At 40.8% G+C, this 18,491-nt stretch overlaps 1 protein-coding gene across 12 annotated transcripts in view; it reads right to left on the bottom strand.

Annotated features, from left to right (window-relative positions):
• The window catches only part of carmil3 (capping protein regulator and myosin 1 linker 3), a 140,964-nt gene extending 123,181 nt beyond the window's left edge, over window positions 1-17,783 (bottom strand). For 3 of the 12 annotated variants that reach the window (XM_061839768.1, XM_061839756.1, XM_061839767.1), the window contains exons 1-2: window positions 17,501-17,781; window positions 9,663-9,757 (exon numbers count right to left, since the gene is read on the bottom strand). In XM_061839768.1, coding sequence (XP_061695752.1) covers window positions 9,663-9,757; window positions 17,501-17,558 — 153 coding nt within the window. In that variant the 5' untranslated portion in view covers window positions 17,559-17,781. Of the gene's footprint in view, window positions 1-9,662; window positions 9,758-17,500 lie in introns of all 12 variants that reach the window. The other 9 variants (XM_061839757.1, XM_061839759.1, XM_061839765.1 and 6 more) reach the window with 5 other exon arrangements.
• Window positions 17,784-18,491: the final 708 nt, after the last annotated feature.

Below are 18,491 nucleotides of genomic sequence, written 5' to 3'. Positions count from 1 at the left end.
ATGTTTCTTTATTTTTGCTTTCCTGGATAGGGATGGTTTTGGAGATGTGAGGTATCCGCCTGATGCCAGCGGCAAGCAATTTAACTTGTGGAGGCTACATGTTATGCACTCATCAATTGGTGTACAGATCTGTGAACACTAATTCATCAAATGTGTGCTTTTAGTTATGTAATTAAGATGCCAAAATTCAACAAAATTCAGAATCACTCAGACACATTTTCAGGCAGATAACTAGATTTACTTGATGTTTAAATTCACACTTGATGGCTTGGAAAGTCCTCCAGAGACCCCAAAATTTTTACATGACCAATTAAAAAATCACTTTTCCACAATTTTATGTTACCTTTAAAGTAATGGCAAAAAAAGACTTGAGAAAGACAGTACTAGAAGAAACCCAACACTGTCAATAGCCTTAAGATGTGATCAAATTTACGAGCAGAGGAAAGGGAGCTCGAAGTGACAGGGATCGTGGGATGAGGAAATAGGACGAGTATGAGAGCTAAAGATGAGCAGCGAGTGTAAAAGAGGCCAGAATGAAATGAGAAGAAGAGAGGGGGCAAAAAAAGCAAGGAAACAAACTTGAGAAAGGAAATTAAAATGACTGAGGGACAGAAGATGTAATACTTGGTGTGTATTGGCAGGACTGCAGGGCAACACTTATTTGTCTCCTCATGGGGGAGGAAAGAAGGTCAGCAGTCACACTTGATAGACTCTCTGCCATGGGCTACCAACATGTAGTATGTTAATCAAGTAAAGTCTAAGTCCTAATTACAGCACTGAGGGCACAAGTCACACATTGTCAGATGGTAAATATAGATAGTCACAGAATGACTAAGCAGAGCATCTCAGATAAAAGATGCGTGAATACTAACAGAGCAGTGGCGATACATACCATTGCACAAGCATATTACACAGAAAAATTGAGTGTTTACAGAATGGTGGAAACATGAGAGAATGTACCATTCTGCCTCCATCTTAAATTATCTCTGATTTTATTGCCCTGCATTTGTCTTTTTTTCACAGCACTATTTAAGCAGAAAGAAAGAGCTAGTTTTCCCATTATAAATGTGCAAACTTACTGATCAAATTCAGTAGTCTTCTCCCCCCAGTCCACCACCCTTTGTTTTGCACCACCCACGTCTCAGCAATAAAACCCGAAAAGGAACAAGGCTTTGAAATTCAGGCGAAGCACTCGTTTTATTTTATGTCGAAGATGTGTTGAACATTTCTTCCATAAAGATTTAGCTTTTCTATCATTTTAGTAAATGTTAACCTTTGTGCGGCAGCACGGTGCATCAGCTGGTAAAGCGTTGGTCTAACAGTTCTCAGGTTCCAGGTTCAATCCTGGACCCGCCTGTGTGGAGTTTGCATATCCTCCCCGTGCCTGCCTGGGTTTTCTCCGTGCACTTCGGTTTCCTCCCACATCCCAAAAACATGCAACATTAATTGGATACTCTAAATTGGCCCGAGGTGTGATTGTGAGTGTAGCTGTTTGTCCCTATGTGCCCTGCGATTGGCTGGCAACCAGTTTGGGGTGTACCCCGCCTCCCATCCGTTGACAGCTGGGATGGGCACACCCACGACCCTCGTGAGGATGAGCGGCAAAGAAAATGGATGGATGGATGGATGGATGGATGGATGGATAAGCTTTGTTTTGCCAGTCTATTAAAAGCTTCCCAAAAATTGTCATTTGACCGTACTATTTGGCAAATTCCAGACTGGTTTTCCTATTTTTTTGCCCTCAGTGGTTTGTATCTTCTGGAGTAGCCTCTGTACTACTGTTAGTATTCAGTCTTCTGTCAGGATAATTGTGTTGCCTTGATTTCTGCAATCTGGAAGACATTTTTGATGTCAGTAGGAATTGTTTTTGGGCCTTCTCTCCAGCTCTCATCTTGGTTGGTCATCATCTGATGATGCTGATGATTTCCTTGATCTACCCATTCGACTACTATATATACAGTTAACATTTTATGTTGATTGGCTGCTTGGCATTAATGTCATAATTTGCCGATCGATTGGCTCCGCAAAAGACAGACTCTCTGTGTCGCCAATGTGCACTGTATATCTGAATCCAAAAGATAGTTTATTATAATATAGTCGTATTTATAGGATTTTTTTTTTCTTTTGATGTAGTACTGTACAGTAAACATCTGATGGCCAGTAAAGTTATTTAAAAAACATGTTGGCAGCAGGGCGACACAGTGGCCCAGCTGGAAAGCGTTGGCCTCACAGTTCTGAGGTCCCGGGTTCAATCCCGGACCCACCTGTGTGTAGTTTGCATGTTCTCCCCGTGCCTGCGTGAGTCTTCTCCACACACTCCGGTTTCCTCCCACATCCCGAAAACATGCAACATTAATTGGACACTCTAAATTGCCCATAGGTGTGATTGTGAGTGCGGGTGTTTGTCTCCATGTGTCCTGCGATTGCCTGGCAACCGGTTCAGGGTGTACCCCACCTCCTGCCCGTTGACAGCTGGGATAGGCTCCAGCACTCCCCGCAACCCTTGTGAGGATAAGTGGCTAAGAAAAGGAATGGAGGGATGGTACCATGGGAGAGATAATTCCAAATCTTGTATTTGTCATGATCCTGCCTCTTCAGCACGAGCTGTGCGGGTGCCCGTGCGGCTGCGCTAATTGGGAGGCACACACCTGTGCCTCATGCGGGCTGATCATCCCCCATTTATATAGGACCCGGTGACGACTGGTCCGCCGCCAGATCGTTGAGCTTCATGCCCCGTTCCAGCACTCTCGTATCCCTGATTGAACCTGTGTGTACCGACCTTCGTCCGTTCTCCGACCAACCCCGTAAGCCTGACTCCTTCGATACTTCTGCCTGCGCTGATTGTTCTCCCGTGTACCGACTCCTGCCTGTCCGCTCATCTGTTGTCTTCGCCCGACGTCACAACTACCGCTGCTGCACCGGACTGCCTGCTCGATCCCCGACCCCTGCATACTATAAACGTGTCTTTTCTTGAACTACCTTGCGTCTTCCGAGTTCCTGCATTTGGGTCCTACTCTCGTTTCCGATGGGACGTGACAGTATTTTGGTACAACCACATCCCATTTTTCAAATGGGATCATTACCGCGGCGACAATACCAAAGTGGATCACGCCGGCTGTAATTATGAGGACAAAATTGGGAAAAAAAAACATGTGTTTGTGGTCACCAGCGCTCTAGAACTAGAAAGGACTTTAATTCGAGGCGTGGTTAAGGTATGTTCACAGACTTTTGTACAATACGGCTCACAAGCAGGCAAAAAAACATTATGTAGCCTCCCAAGCCAGTGCAAGCGGTTGTGTGTAAACAAGCTTCTGTTCTGTTGAATCCTGCTCTAAAGTTTGGGTATGTGTGACGTAATTTCAATACAATAATTAAATTACATTAAGTTACCACCAATTATTTCTATTACATCGTAATGTTGATTTGACCTGACTGTTTAAAATACATGATCTGACCAAAACAGTAATTTCCCACCTTTATGGAACTAAAGCGCATATTTTACGATTAAAAATCTCACAGCATACCAATAAACTAAAATGTGTCACAAAAAGTAGATACATTAGTGTATGTATTTACTGCCATCTAGTAACTCTCTCTCTTAACCATCAACCACTGTGCTTGACTGGGATGAATAGATAAACAAAGATAATGTATTAATATATTTTTAGCAATTAAGTACTCACTAAATTATCACTTATTCACTGAATGAACAAGTGATTTAAATGGACACATTGCTTCATCTTGCAATCGCTGATCGGCCCTAAAAAAATCGTGATCGTGTATACCCGACTAACTGTATATGAAAGCTCATTATCGCTTTCTGTCTTAATGACATTCTAAATGGTTGTATTTACTGAAGAAAATATATTTTGGAATGGGTCTGAGTGAGTTTTTATCTTCCCTCAGGTTTAAAGGTCTACAGACACATAAAGCATGATTTTTAGTGTTTTTAATTTAAAAAATAAATAAATAAAATAAAAAGGCAGCTGGAATGGACCCATCTGTTTTTCCACCAAACATCATGTTGTTGTCATATGTGGATTTTTGCATCTCCCACCATGAAAATCCTCTCGAGGCATTTGTTTTGGAGAAGAACCAGGAAGTGACTGTCTTTATATTTCCGGGGTAAAGTGTTTATACCAATTAGGTTTATACCTATTGTACCACAAAAAAATACTTGTTTTTATTTCATCGTGTTAGCCAAAATGCCGGCTCGTCATATTGCTGCATTTTGCTCGAACACTCAGAAGGATGGATTCACTATTCACACGGTTCGTCGTGAAAAATGGATTGCACAGGTGCAAAGGACGAGAGCTTTGTACGTTCTAAATGACAGGTAGGTGTGTATAGAGCTATTAAAAAAAAATAATTGTGGGGGACTAATTTGTCTCACAGTTTATAGCATATGTTCCGTGTGAATTTAGAATATATCCCCTTGGTCAAACTGGCAACATAACAATGCACTTGTATTGCATTTAAGACAATTTAATCACATACACAATACAACACAAAACAATAAAATAGAAATACAAAGACTGTTTAGTAGTGTGTAACACGAGCTAACTAGCAAACTAGACCTATATTCCCCAAACTTGAACAACTTGTCCAAAAGCAACAATCATAAAAAGCTCTGTCCGTGTCCGATGACATAATCCTTCTCTCAGAACGTGACAAAAGATCCGCATCATAACTTCATAAACTACATAAGTCATGGGTGCGAAATGTGTCAACGTGCACGGCCGTGGCATTGTCGCCACTCGCCGGTGGCCGCGGCGTTATCCCCGACGTGGAGGTGGATCGGGCTGGGACGTGGTTTGGCCGCGTGCGGGGAGGAGAAAGGAGCCCACCAACCCCCCACCGGCCAACAGTGTATGGGCACCCTGGAAGTGGTTACTTTGCCCGATATGGGCACTCCTGAGAACGCTACATACACAAGACTTGTAAAAGAGTGAGGAAATCGAACAATAACAATTATAGGCCTGTCATTTTGAATATTTCATCGGGTTCATCGTCTGTTTGTCGGGGAGTCTGTTCAGTTTAAATTAAAAATAAAATAAACAAATACAGTGAAGAAAAGTATTTGAACACCCTGCTATAGTGTAAGTTCTCCCACTTAGAAATCATGGAGGGGTCTGAAATTTTCATCGTAGGTGCATGTCCACTGTGAGAGAGAATCTAAAAATAAAAATCCAGAAATCACAATGTATGATTTTTTAAATAATTTGTGTGATACAGCTGCAAATAAGTATTTGAACACCTAAGAAAACCAATGTTAGTATATGGTACAGTGGCCTTTGTTAGCGATTACAGAGGTTTCAGAACGTTTCCTGTAGTTATTCACCAGGTTTGCACACACTGTAGGAGGGATTTTGGCCCACTCTTCCACACAGATCTTCTCTAGATCAAACATGTTTTGTTGAGAAACATGGAGTTTCAGCTCCCTCCATAGATTTTCTATTAGGTTTAGGTCTGGAGACTGTCTAGGCTACGCTAGAACCTTGATGAGCTTCTTACGGAGCCACTCCTTGCATTTTCCTGGCTGTGTGCTTCGGGTCATTGTCATGTTGAAAGACCCAATCACAACTCATCTGAAATGCTCTGATTGAGGGAAGGAGGTTGTTCCGCAAAATCTCCCAAAAAAATGCCGCGGTCAACCTCTCCTTAATACAGTGCAGTTGTCCTGTCCCATGTGCAGAAAAACAACCCCAAAGCATGATGCTCCTACCCCCATGCTTCACAGTTGGTATGGTGTTCTTGGGATGGAACTCATCATTCGTCTTCCTCCAAACACAGTTAGTGGAATTATGACCAAAAAGTTCCATTTTGGTCTCATCTGACCACAAACTTTCTCCCATGACTCCTCTGTATCATCCAAATGGTCATTGGCAGACTTAAGATAGGCTTTGACATCTGCAGGGGAACCTTCCGTGCCATGCATGATTTGAAACCATGACGTCTTAGTGCATTACCCACAGTCACCTTAGAAACGGTGGCCCCAGCACTTTTCAGGTCATTGACCACGTCTTGTCGTCTAGTTGAGGGCTGATTCCTCACCCTTGTAAAGATCAGTGAGACCCCACGACTGTCACGAACGAGGCTTGAGGGCGGACCCAAATGCACGACTCCAGAGGCAAGCAGGTACTGTACAGAAAGCCTTTATTCGGTCTGTGGTCAATGATCAGCGAGTCAGTCAGGAAAAGCAGCAGTATCAGAAGAGGCAGGCTTACTAGGATGGTCAGAGAACAGGCGAGGGTCGGTACACGGTAGGTCAGGTATACGGGATTGCGGGAACGAGGCATGGGAATCAACGATCTGGCGGAGAACTAGTTGTCCCCCTTGTCCTATAAGTACTGGGTGTAATCAGCCGAAACAGGGTGCAGGTGTGTGTCGACTAAGTGGCTGACCACACCCAGCCTGGGGAGGATGCCAGGAGCATGACAACGACGCACACTGATCGACACACTGAGCACCCCTGGTGTAACTAAATTTCCTTTGACATGCCTCATTATGTTGATGACTTTGGATGTAAATGCGCTCGCAGTAAGTGTAGCACCTCGGAACATATGCTTTTGACATCACTTCCGAACAAGTTCAGTATGGTTAACTTACATTTTCTGTTTCCGGGTGAATACTGTTTGTTTAGGATCAGGCTTGTTACCAACATTTATGAAAAAAACACGTAAATAATGTCAAGACTGCACAAAATAAGCGACGTCTTTAAATATCTATTTTTTTCCTTGTAACAAATTTTACATGCGTGATTTTTCTTGCTTGACAGTGCAGATTTGCGCTCGTCAAATCACAATGACTGGTATCTATTATACAAATGTCTTCTCTTGCATGCAATTTTTGTATTTTCTACATTCCGAAGTGCACTAAAACAATGGAAAATTCACCATTGATGAACGCATAAAGGTTAGCTAGAACATCCATTATTTTAATATACTTTCACAGGTGATATATGCAATGACGTGTCAATTTTTGGCTTCGTATGGCTTTCTGTGTCACTGTGTGCTATTATTTTCTCTATTCACCCATTCATTTGCCTGCTATTTTGTTCAAAGTTGGATATTCTCTACCATTGCTCAGTTCCAGCCAGAACCATGTGACAAGTATACTGTTTCCCCCCAATAATTTATTTTTTTCTGTGTGTTTTGCGAGTACATGTCACGATAGCTGAGCAAAACTCATTCACTGCTGGTCCTCCATGTTAAGGATATTTGAATTCATCAGCAGTCAATGCCAGTGAATAAGTGACTATGGCGTCTTCATTTTTCTCCTGTAAATTACTACTCATCCCCCCTTCGTGATAAAGATACTTGTCAAGAGTGTACCGAGTTTGCTACCATTAGATGAAAATAAGTGACTTATGTTGCATTGACACTGGACACAAAGCAAACTTTAACCTCGGGACAAGTCAACAAAAAAATAACTTGGTAGATTGGGTGACTGACTGCCCTTTATTACAACTACAATATGGAAATGCCATGTGAAGGGACATATAGTAAGACCATAAAGCACCCAGAATCATTTACATTCACCAACAACTTATCCTAAAACCACATCCCAGCAGGAGTGTCATAAGAGGAACCTCCATGGAAGCATAGAGCGTAAAGAAATCTCTGCACCCGAATGTGCTCAGCATTGTCAAACGGAGAAAGTATCTTGCAGTAATGGGCCCATTATTAGGTAAAAGCAATGGGACTGCTAGAGATAAAACAGAGTGACTAATCGGGATAAATAAGTGGTGGAAGAGCCAAATCAACAACTGGGGCATCACAACGTATCATCCTGACACTCCCTTGTAACATTTTCAGCTTCTTTTGCTTTAGTACTCCCACCCTTTGCGCTGCATTGCAACCTCCCCTCGAACACCTCCCCCCTCTGCCTTTGAAGATGTGCTTTGTTTTCCAAGTTGTCTTTAATCCTCAAATAGGGTGACCTAATAAATGGGTGAAAGAAACTGGGGAGATTTTGTGGGGACTGAACTTGTCGTGTGTGTGTGTGTGTGTGTGTGTGTGTGTGCATGCATGCATGTGTGTATGTGTGTGTGCGCAAGCACACACATGTGCGTGTGTACGTCAAGTGATGGAAACATGCATGTTGACACTCTCCGAACGGATTGCCCTGGGTGGCTCTTGGTTGTGATGCTGTACCCTTAGAAATTGTAAGGGGGTGGCTCAACCATGACTGTTTTACTGTATGTGTGTGTCATAGTGTGATGGCTGGTACAGTCAACACACTCAGACAGCTGGATATCATCAAACTCCAGGGGCAGAAAGGAGGCGGACAATAAAAATAGATAACAGTTATTATATCATAACAATATTGACAAATGTATTTATCCACAATATTAAGTAAACCTGAAGACACAGCTAAAAGCTTATTTGGGGGATGGGGTTGGGACATAATCGACCAGATAAGTAGCTTTATATTTCAGCTTTGATGCTTAAAGAAACCATTTGAAAGTTTTCAGAATGACATTTAAATCAAGTCAAGTGTATTTGTATAGCACTTAATCCCGTAATAATTCCTCAACAAATGAATAGTGCTCAAACCGCAGAGAAATTAAAAGAGAGCATTCAAATGCTCCTCATATGCTCACATGACACCCACAAAATTGATCAATTTTTCAGATTAAAAGAAGAATGATTCCCTACATTCCCTTTCCTCTACAACTGAACCTAGAGCAGCGGTCAACCCCCATATAGACAGTAACACAAAATCCTGGAAATGATTAAATTGCCTGTGATAGAAAGAGGGAACCAATACTTTTTTTATAGGATGGATTAAAGATAAAGGGATGTAAATGAAGGGAAGGGCACAAGGGAGAAGCAGCGGAGAGTGAGAGGCAACTGGCACGCCGGGGGGAGCAGAACAATTGGGGGGGGGGCGTGATGAGGTGGAGTGTGATTGAAATGACAGGGAAAGAGGGAGGTAGAGAGGAAACAAAGAGAGGACATGACAAAAATAGTGGGGAGGGGAGGTAATGGTGGCAAAAGGAGGAAGGGGTGTCATGACAAAAGATAGGCCACAAAAAAATAATAAAACGAATAATGGATATAATCTATTTCACCATGTTTTACCTCCTTCATGAGTTGAACCCCAATTTTGTGATCAGTTACTAATGTGGCCAACTAATTTCTCGAAGCACATGAGGTCTTGGCCAACAAAGCACCTTGAATGCCTCTCAGCCCCTCTGGGATGTACTTTCAAACAACACACAGGATTCTTTATAAGAAAGAAAAGTGTGTGATGTACTGTACAGTGCAATGTCAGGCTTACACATGCACAGACCAAACACTTGCCTGTGGCATTAAGGCCATCCTGCCACATCGAATAAACTCTCCAGTCGGATTCAGTAGGCCATGACACAGTGTCCACTTTGCTCTGCTTAGGCAGCATCTGCCTTAAGCCCTGATTTTCAACACGTCTCTTTAGTGTGTCACGATGCCTCATACGGTTCTTTCAATTTGTCTTTGTTAAGCTCAATTGATTTCCGCTTGGTTTCAAAGAATTCTGTGTCATTCAGATCTATATTCTTCAAGTTGCATAACGTAAAGACTCCTTCAATTCAGCAATCAATACCTCATTCAGGTTATGTGGTATGAAAACAGGGAATAATAAGAATCAGAATGTGTCGCTTTATTGGGGCGTCTTACCAGAATTCTGTCATCCGATTTACCACTCCTGGTGTCCAGTTTGACAGGTCTCACAAATTTAATGGCCTGTTTGTCCAGCACCTTCCTGATGCTCTCTGCAAGAAGGAGAAAAAGCAAACAGATATGTATCAATCAATGGTTGTTGAACAGTGAGTGCATTGATAATACTCTTAAAGCCAAAAGAAGAAGGTAGCGTGTGACGGAGGTGAAAAACATTTAAAAATCCATCCAAAGTCTGACTCTAACTAGTTAATAAATAAATAGAAATATCATAAACAATCTAGCAATTGAATCAAATATCAACAGGGTTGTGAAACAAAGTGAATATTACAAAGTTGTCTCACAAATGGAATAAAGCAATAACCTCTATTCAAGTAATTAACTTGCTGGGGAAAGTAACAATCGCTTTACTTTTGGAATTCAAACCCAAAATTTCCCTACAGACAGACAGTATGTGCGTGTATATGTTTCTCTTCTTGCTCCAGCTGAACACTGTGTCGACAAAAATGTTGAGATCCACCTGTGGACCCTTGATCCTAGACCCTTTAACGTTTAATTTAGACTTATCTAAGAATTTGGGCAATGAAATTCCTTCAGATACAAAAAAATAAATTAAAAAAATCTGATATTCCAATAACAGTGGAAGATGTTGAATTTGAAAGCAAAAGCTATGTTTTAGATCTGCTAAGATTAATTTCTCACAAATTCATACAACTCTTCAAACTACAAAGAAGTTATAGGCACACATTAATTCACCGCACTACTCTGTCATTGGTTAAATTGTCATTACTAGGTTAATGATCATCATGTTGTTCCTCGACGTCTCCATTATACGCTTAGAGGTATGATTAACTCTTGTGGGTTGGTGCAGTTTTAGCCATTTTGAGAGGGGATTTTTGTCCAAATTGATTGCTATGTGACTATGGACTGTTCCATTCATACTGGACGTGGAGTACAGATTTATTTCTTCCCGAGAAACCCAGAACGGCTGCGCATTATTTTTAAAAAAACAAAGATGAATACAGTGGACACGGGCTATTTGCAGTGGCTAGGCACCAAGCTGGAACATGAATAGCTGTGGATAAGTGATGTCAATTTTCATTGTGTTAAAAATATATCTTTTTAAATCCATATAGTTATCAAATTTTTCTGGTTGATTCACCCCCAAAAGAAAAAAAAAAAAAAAAAAACAAAGAAAAATACATTCTTGAATTAAAGAAAATTTTGGGTGGAAAAAATGGAAAATAATTTTGAAAAAAATGAGAGGATGAAACCGTGGGTGTCGATTCGTGAGTATGCGGGGTTTTGTTTTTGAAATGGGAGGCTAATTGTTTCTTAGTTGCAAGTCACCATCAAATACTGCACACATTCAACTGTTGTAAATAGTTCAATCTTCTCCTTATGGACTTACTTCCATGTTGGCTGTGATGATGAATCAATAACTTTTATTGAAACCAAATATTGAAAATTAAAACTGTATGAAAAGCCATGTTGAGATATATATATATATACCCTCTATCCATTCATCCATCCATTTTCTTTGCTGATTCTCCTCACAAGGGTCGCGAGAGTGCTGGAGCCTATCCCAGCTGTCAACAGGCAGGAGGCAGGGTACACCCTGAACTGGTTGCCAGCCAATCGCAGGGCACATAGAGACAAACAGCCACACTCACACCATATATTTATATATATATATATATATATATATATATATATATATATATACACACACACATATTCATATACACGAATAAGCAGACAAAAAGCAAATGTAGTATTAATAATGATGATGATGATGATGATAGTGATTGTGCAAAAGATTTTTTAGATCAAATTTGAAGGAAAAATAAAGTGGGAGCCAGTGAATGAATGCTGCATCACTTAACCTTATTGAAACTTTGTCATTTTTCTTGTGGATGTTGGCATCTGGCTGGTGCATAACATAATGTCAGCATCACCCCTGGCTCAATTCAACAGATTAAATAAGTTAACTAAAGATGTAGAAAGGAGATGGAGGCCATGGCATTTACAACCATTGGAACCATATTTAAGTAGGGTCAGGGAGGACTTTTTTTGTGCTAGGTCATGACCAAATTAATGTCACTGTCACCATGCATGTTACATTTGACATTATGAAAATAATATGAATCAGTATTAAATGGATAAGACCAAATCAACCAAAAAGCCTCCGTAATTAAGTATTATCATAAATCAGTTTAAAGGTTTCCTGTATCAGTGTAAAACTGCAAACTGAGCATTTAGAATATGATATATGGTGTAATTAACAGATAAAATGTGTCTTGAAGAAACAGGCAAAATTGAGTGAACTACTTGGTTTCAACCATCAGAAGCATTGTAGATTCAGTTTCAACTGTTAGCAGTCTTAAGAGGACATTTATACATATACCTACTATGATTTAGTGGCTGCATTATTCTGCTCAATCCACTCTTCTCGTGGACACGGGAGTTCAATATATTGAGAATCTCCCATCCCATGAAAACATGTCGTTGATCAAAATGTAACTAAATGTCCATCAATATTTTCACTTTTGACAGCAGTAATTTGTTTGCTCAAGTCAAGGGCAGGAATAGCAGAGCCCTTATCATCCATCCATCTAATCTCTGTAGTGCTTATCCTCACTGGGGTCGTGGGTGTTCTATAGCTTATCCCAGTTTACGTTTTTGTAAGAGGCAGGGTAAGCCATTAACTGGTCACCAGCCTGACAGACAAAACATTCATAGACTTCGATTAACCTACAGCTAAAATGCATAATTTTAGAATATGCGAGGAAACTGGAGTACCTGGAGAAAACCCACACATGCACAGAGAGAATATGCAAAGTCCACACAAGAAACTCAGATCACAGATCTGGATCCACAACCTCTGAAGCGTGAGATGGATATGCTTTACCACACTCTTGATCATGGTAAATAAAAATTATATATCTTTGCGAAGAATGAGAATACTATGGCAGCTGGCAGCAGAGAGAAGTGGGTATTTTTTTTTACAAAACATTTGTTGTTTTTGTCAACTATTACGAGTGTCTTCAGCAGAAAATGTATTACATGGAACACTGAAGACTTTTATGGAAGTCCATCAAGTTTTCAATTTACAGGTTTCCATAAACGTGGCATCAACTTTGCCACTTTAGTGTTGCCTAAGAAAAAGGGATTTGTTATTAATGTATTTAGGATTTTAGAAATTGACATTATGAAAGTCCCATGAAAATCGAAAAATTAATGGCAACAATACAGCTCTAATTTAAGTTTAGAGGCACATGGTGTTGGATTACAGCTGTGATGTGAAATTGATTAAATTACAGAAATTAGTAAAACTGCAAAGACAGAACAAGAAGGATGAGCCACACACACACACACACACACACACACACACACACCTCTAAACAAGGACTCATAGAATATCTGATCTATTTTTAGCCTCAGAGCTTAATAGACAACTTGGCTCACTCCAAAAGAAACCTGAAAAGATCTGTGGCTCTGATCCTGAATAACTGGAAGGGACATCCATTTCTATGTCCTACACCCAGTGGTTTAGCTATACCAACAGCAAATGCACATATATTCTTCAAAGATGCAATGCAATGCAAGTCTACACATGTAGCAGAGTTCACATGTAAGTGTACTCAAGTGGCCAGACTAATGGAAATGTGGAGAGGCCTCCTGTGCAGATGCTGTTCTGCATCCTCTCTGTAAATAGAGTCATAACTCTCATTTTCCTGAGAGGAAGATTGCCATTCACACTCAAGAAAGGAGGGCTATGCCCAAACAGGTGGAGACTCAAATTGGCACTCGAGTCCGCCGAAAATGAACACCAAATCAGAAATTGATTTGTTGTGATTGGAATCATAAAAGAATAACATACAATTTACTTTATTCTGACAAGAGCTGCAGTTCATTTACTTCAAAAAGTTATTTTGAGCCTGGCCGACACCCTTTAAACTTATTGCAAATTGCTTCCGCACATGTACGCATCGTAGCTCCACTGAGTTCTCTGGATGACGTAAAAAAACAAAAAAAAAAATGAAACCTCGACATAAGGAAGCGTCCGATAGCTGAGCCTGAGGTGCTGCCAATTCACGGCAGTGCCACAACCGAAGCCTTAAATGCAACCATGGCTGAAAGAATGAGAGAGAGTTTATCCAAAGCACTTCTCTGTCATTGGTTAAATTGTCATTACTAGGTTAATGATCATCATGTGGTTCCTTGACGTCTCCATTATACGCTTAGAGGTATGATTAACTCTTGTGGGTTGGTGCAGTTTTAGCCTTTTTGAGAGGGGATTTTTGTCCAAATTGATTGCTATGTGACAATGGACTGTTCCATTCATATTGGACGTGGAGTACAGATTTATTTCTTCCCGAGAAACCCAGAACGCCTTCGCATTATTTAAAAAAAAAATAAAGATGAATACAGTGGACATGGGCTATTTGCAGTGGCTAGGCACCAAGCTGGAACATGAATAGCTGTGGATAAGTGATGTCCATTTTCATTGTGTTAAAAATATATTTTTTTAAAATCCATATAGTTCTCAAATTTTTCTGGTTGGTTTACCCCCCCCCCCCAAAAAAAAAAGAAAAATACATTCTTCAATTAAAGAAAATTTTGGGTGAAAAAATGGAAAAGAATTTTGAAAAAAATGAGAGGGTAAACCCATGGGTGTCGATTCGTGAGTATGCGGGGTTTTGTTTTTGAAATGGGAAGCCTTAAATATAACCATGGCTGAAAGAATGAGAGAGAGTTTATCCAAAGCAGTGTGGCAGACAGGCAGACAGCTAGTAGCCCTTGTTAGCTAGCCTTGGCTATGTACCCAGCCAGCTAGCTAGAAAGCACCTTGTTAGAGGGATCAAAAAATTTATGACACAGACATGCACAAAAAATGGCGAGGAATCCTAATTTAAGTAATGCCTGGATCAGACTACAAGAAAAATGTTATCTTTACCGACTGCACTATGTCACACTACTGCCATAAAATCTTGCCAATCATACAGTGGCATTGTATTCAGATACCACCATTTCTCATATTTTATGATCACTGGTCTTTAATCTTGTCAAATCAAACATTGTCAAGGAGACTTCACCAGGAAAGATGTCACCTTTTATTGCATCTGGATATAGCCATTACCTATTGCATCTGGATATAACCATTACCATGGACAGAATAAACTAGAGTCAAACAAGGGATCACTGTGGAACTTTGGAAATAAAAGAACAAAAAGAAGAAACAAACCAACATGTGAGAGTATGTTTTGAGCCTCAATTCAAGAAGCGCTTGAGGTATGTTTTTGTTCTTAATATGACATGGCTCGCAAGCAGGCAACATAACGTGATGTAGCCTGGCAAGCTAGTGGAAACACTAATGTTGGTTGATAATCTTCACAACATTCTGTCAAATCATAAGGTAAAGCTTCAGTAAACGCTGGTTTGTGTGAGAGAATAAATGTTGAAAAGGGCGATCAAGTATGTTGACAATGGCAAGCACAGAATATGATGCGCCAGTCATAATACCCAGTCCTATTGGTTGACGTCAAGGAGCACTGTCAGGCAATTAACCCCTCCGTACAGGGCACTTAACCACGCCTCCTGAAGTGACGTCACTCCAAGTGCGCTGACGTAAGACAAACAGTAAAAATGGCAAATACAATACAATACATTCTGAACTGAGACAGACTCCATGCTTCTGATTTCATTCAAATCAACGATATATTATAGATTCTAAATACAATACATTCCTAACTCAGAGAGACGCCATGCTTCTGATTTCATTCAATCATTCACACGTAGCAATGTTATGCTAGCGGAGAACGTCTCGTTCATTTATACGAGACGTGTATTAAAAATCAAATTTAGGGCATATCTTCGTGCAAACAGTCTGGTTAAGCTTCGGTCGCGAGCCAGCACGAAATCAATATGTTTGTGCAGTCCGATCATCGCTAAATATCGCTCAACAAAGAATAAGTGTGTCAATCGTTCACACGTAGCGGTGTTATGCTAGCGGAGAACGTCTCATTCGTTTATACGAGACGTGTATTAAAAATCAAATTTAGGGCATATCTTCGTGCAAACACAGTCTGGTTAAGCTTCTGTCGGGAGCCAGCAAGAAATCAATACGTTTGTGCAGTCCGATCATCGCTAAATATCGCTCAACAAAGAATAAGTGTGTCAATCGTTCACACGCAGCAGTGTTACGCTAGTGAAGAACTTCGAATTCATTTATACGAGACATGTATTGAAAATCAAATATAAGGCATACCTTCGTGCAAACATATTTGTTCCAGTTGATATTAGATGGATTTAGTTGATGATGCGGTCTTCCACAAAGTTTGATCCATCGAAGGCATTTTTCGTACTGGGTCTTCGGTTTTGGAAAGGGTGTGAATGGAACTCCACCAACTAGCCTTTCAGGATACCTGTCGTCACTATTACAAAGTCCGTGACTACACCTCTTAACCATATTTTTTGTTAAATAACCCAAATACGCGATAAAACGCTAACTAAACCTATACTGGAGAATGCAATGTTGTCTGAGAAAATGGCGGGAGCAAAAACGGGCTTCGGTTTATGAAGATCTCTGGCCTCTGATTGGTCAGTGACACGAATTTGCGCAATATCCACGGAGGGGTCAATTAATGTCACCTTACATGGAAGATATCCAAGAAAATCAAATATGTTAGATTTTTCATTTTAGTGTTGTTGGGCCAAATCTTTGGTCGTGGATTATGTCATGTTACAGGACGTTTTCGCGTTCAAGACAAAATATGTTGGGCCCGATCTGGGAAATTGGCTGCAATAGCTAATCGTGCCAATAACATGGCTAAAATCTTTCTGTCGAATCAGGGAATATTTTTAATCAAAACGAAAAATTATTTTGGAGCAGACGTGGCAATTTGTATTTTTCGTTTGTTGGTTATTTCATTTGTTGGACTATTAGGGACTACAGGGAGTAACGATTTAATCCATTTTACCATCAATGCGAATAGTGAATGAGTAGCCAAAGTGTGGGTCAACCATAGACTGCACTGACACTAAATTAGGTAAACCCAAACACATAAACCTTTTAAAATACTTTGCACCCTTTTGTTGAACTCCCAAAGAAGGGCAGTGGAGAAAGGATGTGTATGTACCCCTGTTCCCCCCGACTCACATCCAGGCGGGCTTTTTGGCTCTTTCATGGACCTGGTCACTCTGATGGTTAGGCCACCATTATTTTTGCCACCATTGGCCAGGATCTGGCAGGTGTGTTAATGACTTAATACAGCACCGCCAGACAGAAGGCGCTTGACCAGGATGAGCTGGTTAACATCAAGATTAAAGTAGCCAACGCCGTCAGGATAATGAGCAGTGAAAGACCTCTTGTGTAACACCTCAGCATCCAAACATGTTATTGTGCGCGCATGCCCCCAGTCAATCACTGCTCAGCAGACTCACGCCGAACTTCGCCAGAAAGCGAATAAAGACATGAACTCTTCACAAATGTGTGAGTGTCTACCACGCAAGGCGCACAATTTTCACAGCGCACTAAAGCTCACTGCGGAGATTCGGGCTGAATCAATCAAAAAGTGAATAAAATCGATATCAAGATACAACCACACACATTCGGCGGCCATTAAATCCGCTTTTGCCATCAGTGCGGACATTGCGCTTGCCTGCGGCGGCAACTCATCACTAAAGAAGAGAAGACATGAAGCAATCAAACTAAACACACGTGTCCCCCAAAACACTCAAGTCAGCCTTCCCTTCCAACGCCAGGTGCGGCGTTTTGCTTTGGAGGTTAAACATTACGCTTAACCCCATGGGGGTGGAAGTCATTTTTAGCTCACCTGTAATTTCCCGGCTGACACTGGCGAAGCCCGACGCCGCGATATCTTTGGAGGCCATGGCTGCGTGGGCTGCTCCTCTGACGTCTCTGCAAACGTCCCAAACGCCCTCCAACGCGCTTCCTGCTGCCCCCTTTGCGGCGCCACAACCAGCTGGGAAGCGAAGCGATGCTGTTCCGCCGCCGCTGCGCTGCTCGCAGTTGCACTGGTGGGAGCGCTTGGATCATTTCATCCAGGGACAGAGAGAGGGAGAGGGAGAGAGCGAGAGAGAGAGAGAGGGGGGGGGTGCAATTAGAATATAATTATTCATCAGATCCTCACATTCCTCAGATCAGCATGGATTTATTTATTTCGAAATATGGGTGAGCTCTGGATGTATCTTTAACATTTAAGCATAAAGATAATTTTAGTTTATAAAAAAAAAAAACAGCAGGGCCGTATCAGACTTATTTGCTACATCATGATTAAGTGTAATCACGCACACGGATTTTTAGCATCCGAACTGAAAAATGCAGCATTTTTACTGTTTTTATTGTGTGTGGTGTCACAATTTAAAACATATGGAAAGCAGCCTAATCACCCATTTTTAATCGACCTATTTGCTGTTTTAAATACAACAAAACGCACTAAAGCTATATCTAACAAACATGATGGTGCCAAAACCCTGTTTTGGAATAGTACTGCATGTTAAATTGACACAAACCACACATTGTTTTAAGGGCATCAATAATTGTGTGGTTTTTTTTTTTTTTCACAATTTGAGACAGGACTCGATCTGTTACTCAAGGGTATGACACATTTGACCTTTCAAAATTCCATGTTTTTCCAGACATTCATTTCCAAACAACTATGTTTAAAAAAAAAGTCAAATAATTTATGACATTTCACAAAATAGATCCAAATCATTTTTACATGCCATGATGCCACTCAGTATTTTCCAGAAAATTCTAGTTGGGTAATGACAAAATGAGAAGAGAACTGTGCTTTTCCCCTT

Source organism: Syngnathoides biaculeatus, chromosome 13 (assembly GCF_019802595.1).
Source record: "Syngnathoides biaculeatus isolate LvHL_M chromosome 13, ASM1980259v1, whole genome shotgun sequence".
Lineage (NCBI taxonomy): Eukaryota > Metazoa > Chordata > Actinopteri > Syngnathiformes > Syngnathidae > Syngnathoides > Syngnathoides biaculeatus.
Note: the sequence above shows the minus strand (reverse complement) of the source record. Positions and strands in the feature narration are given on the sequence as shown.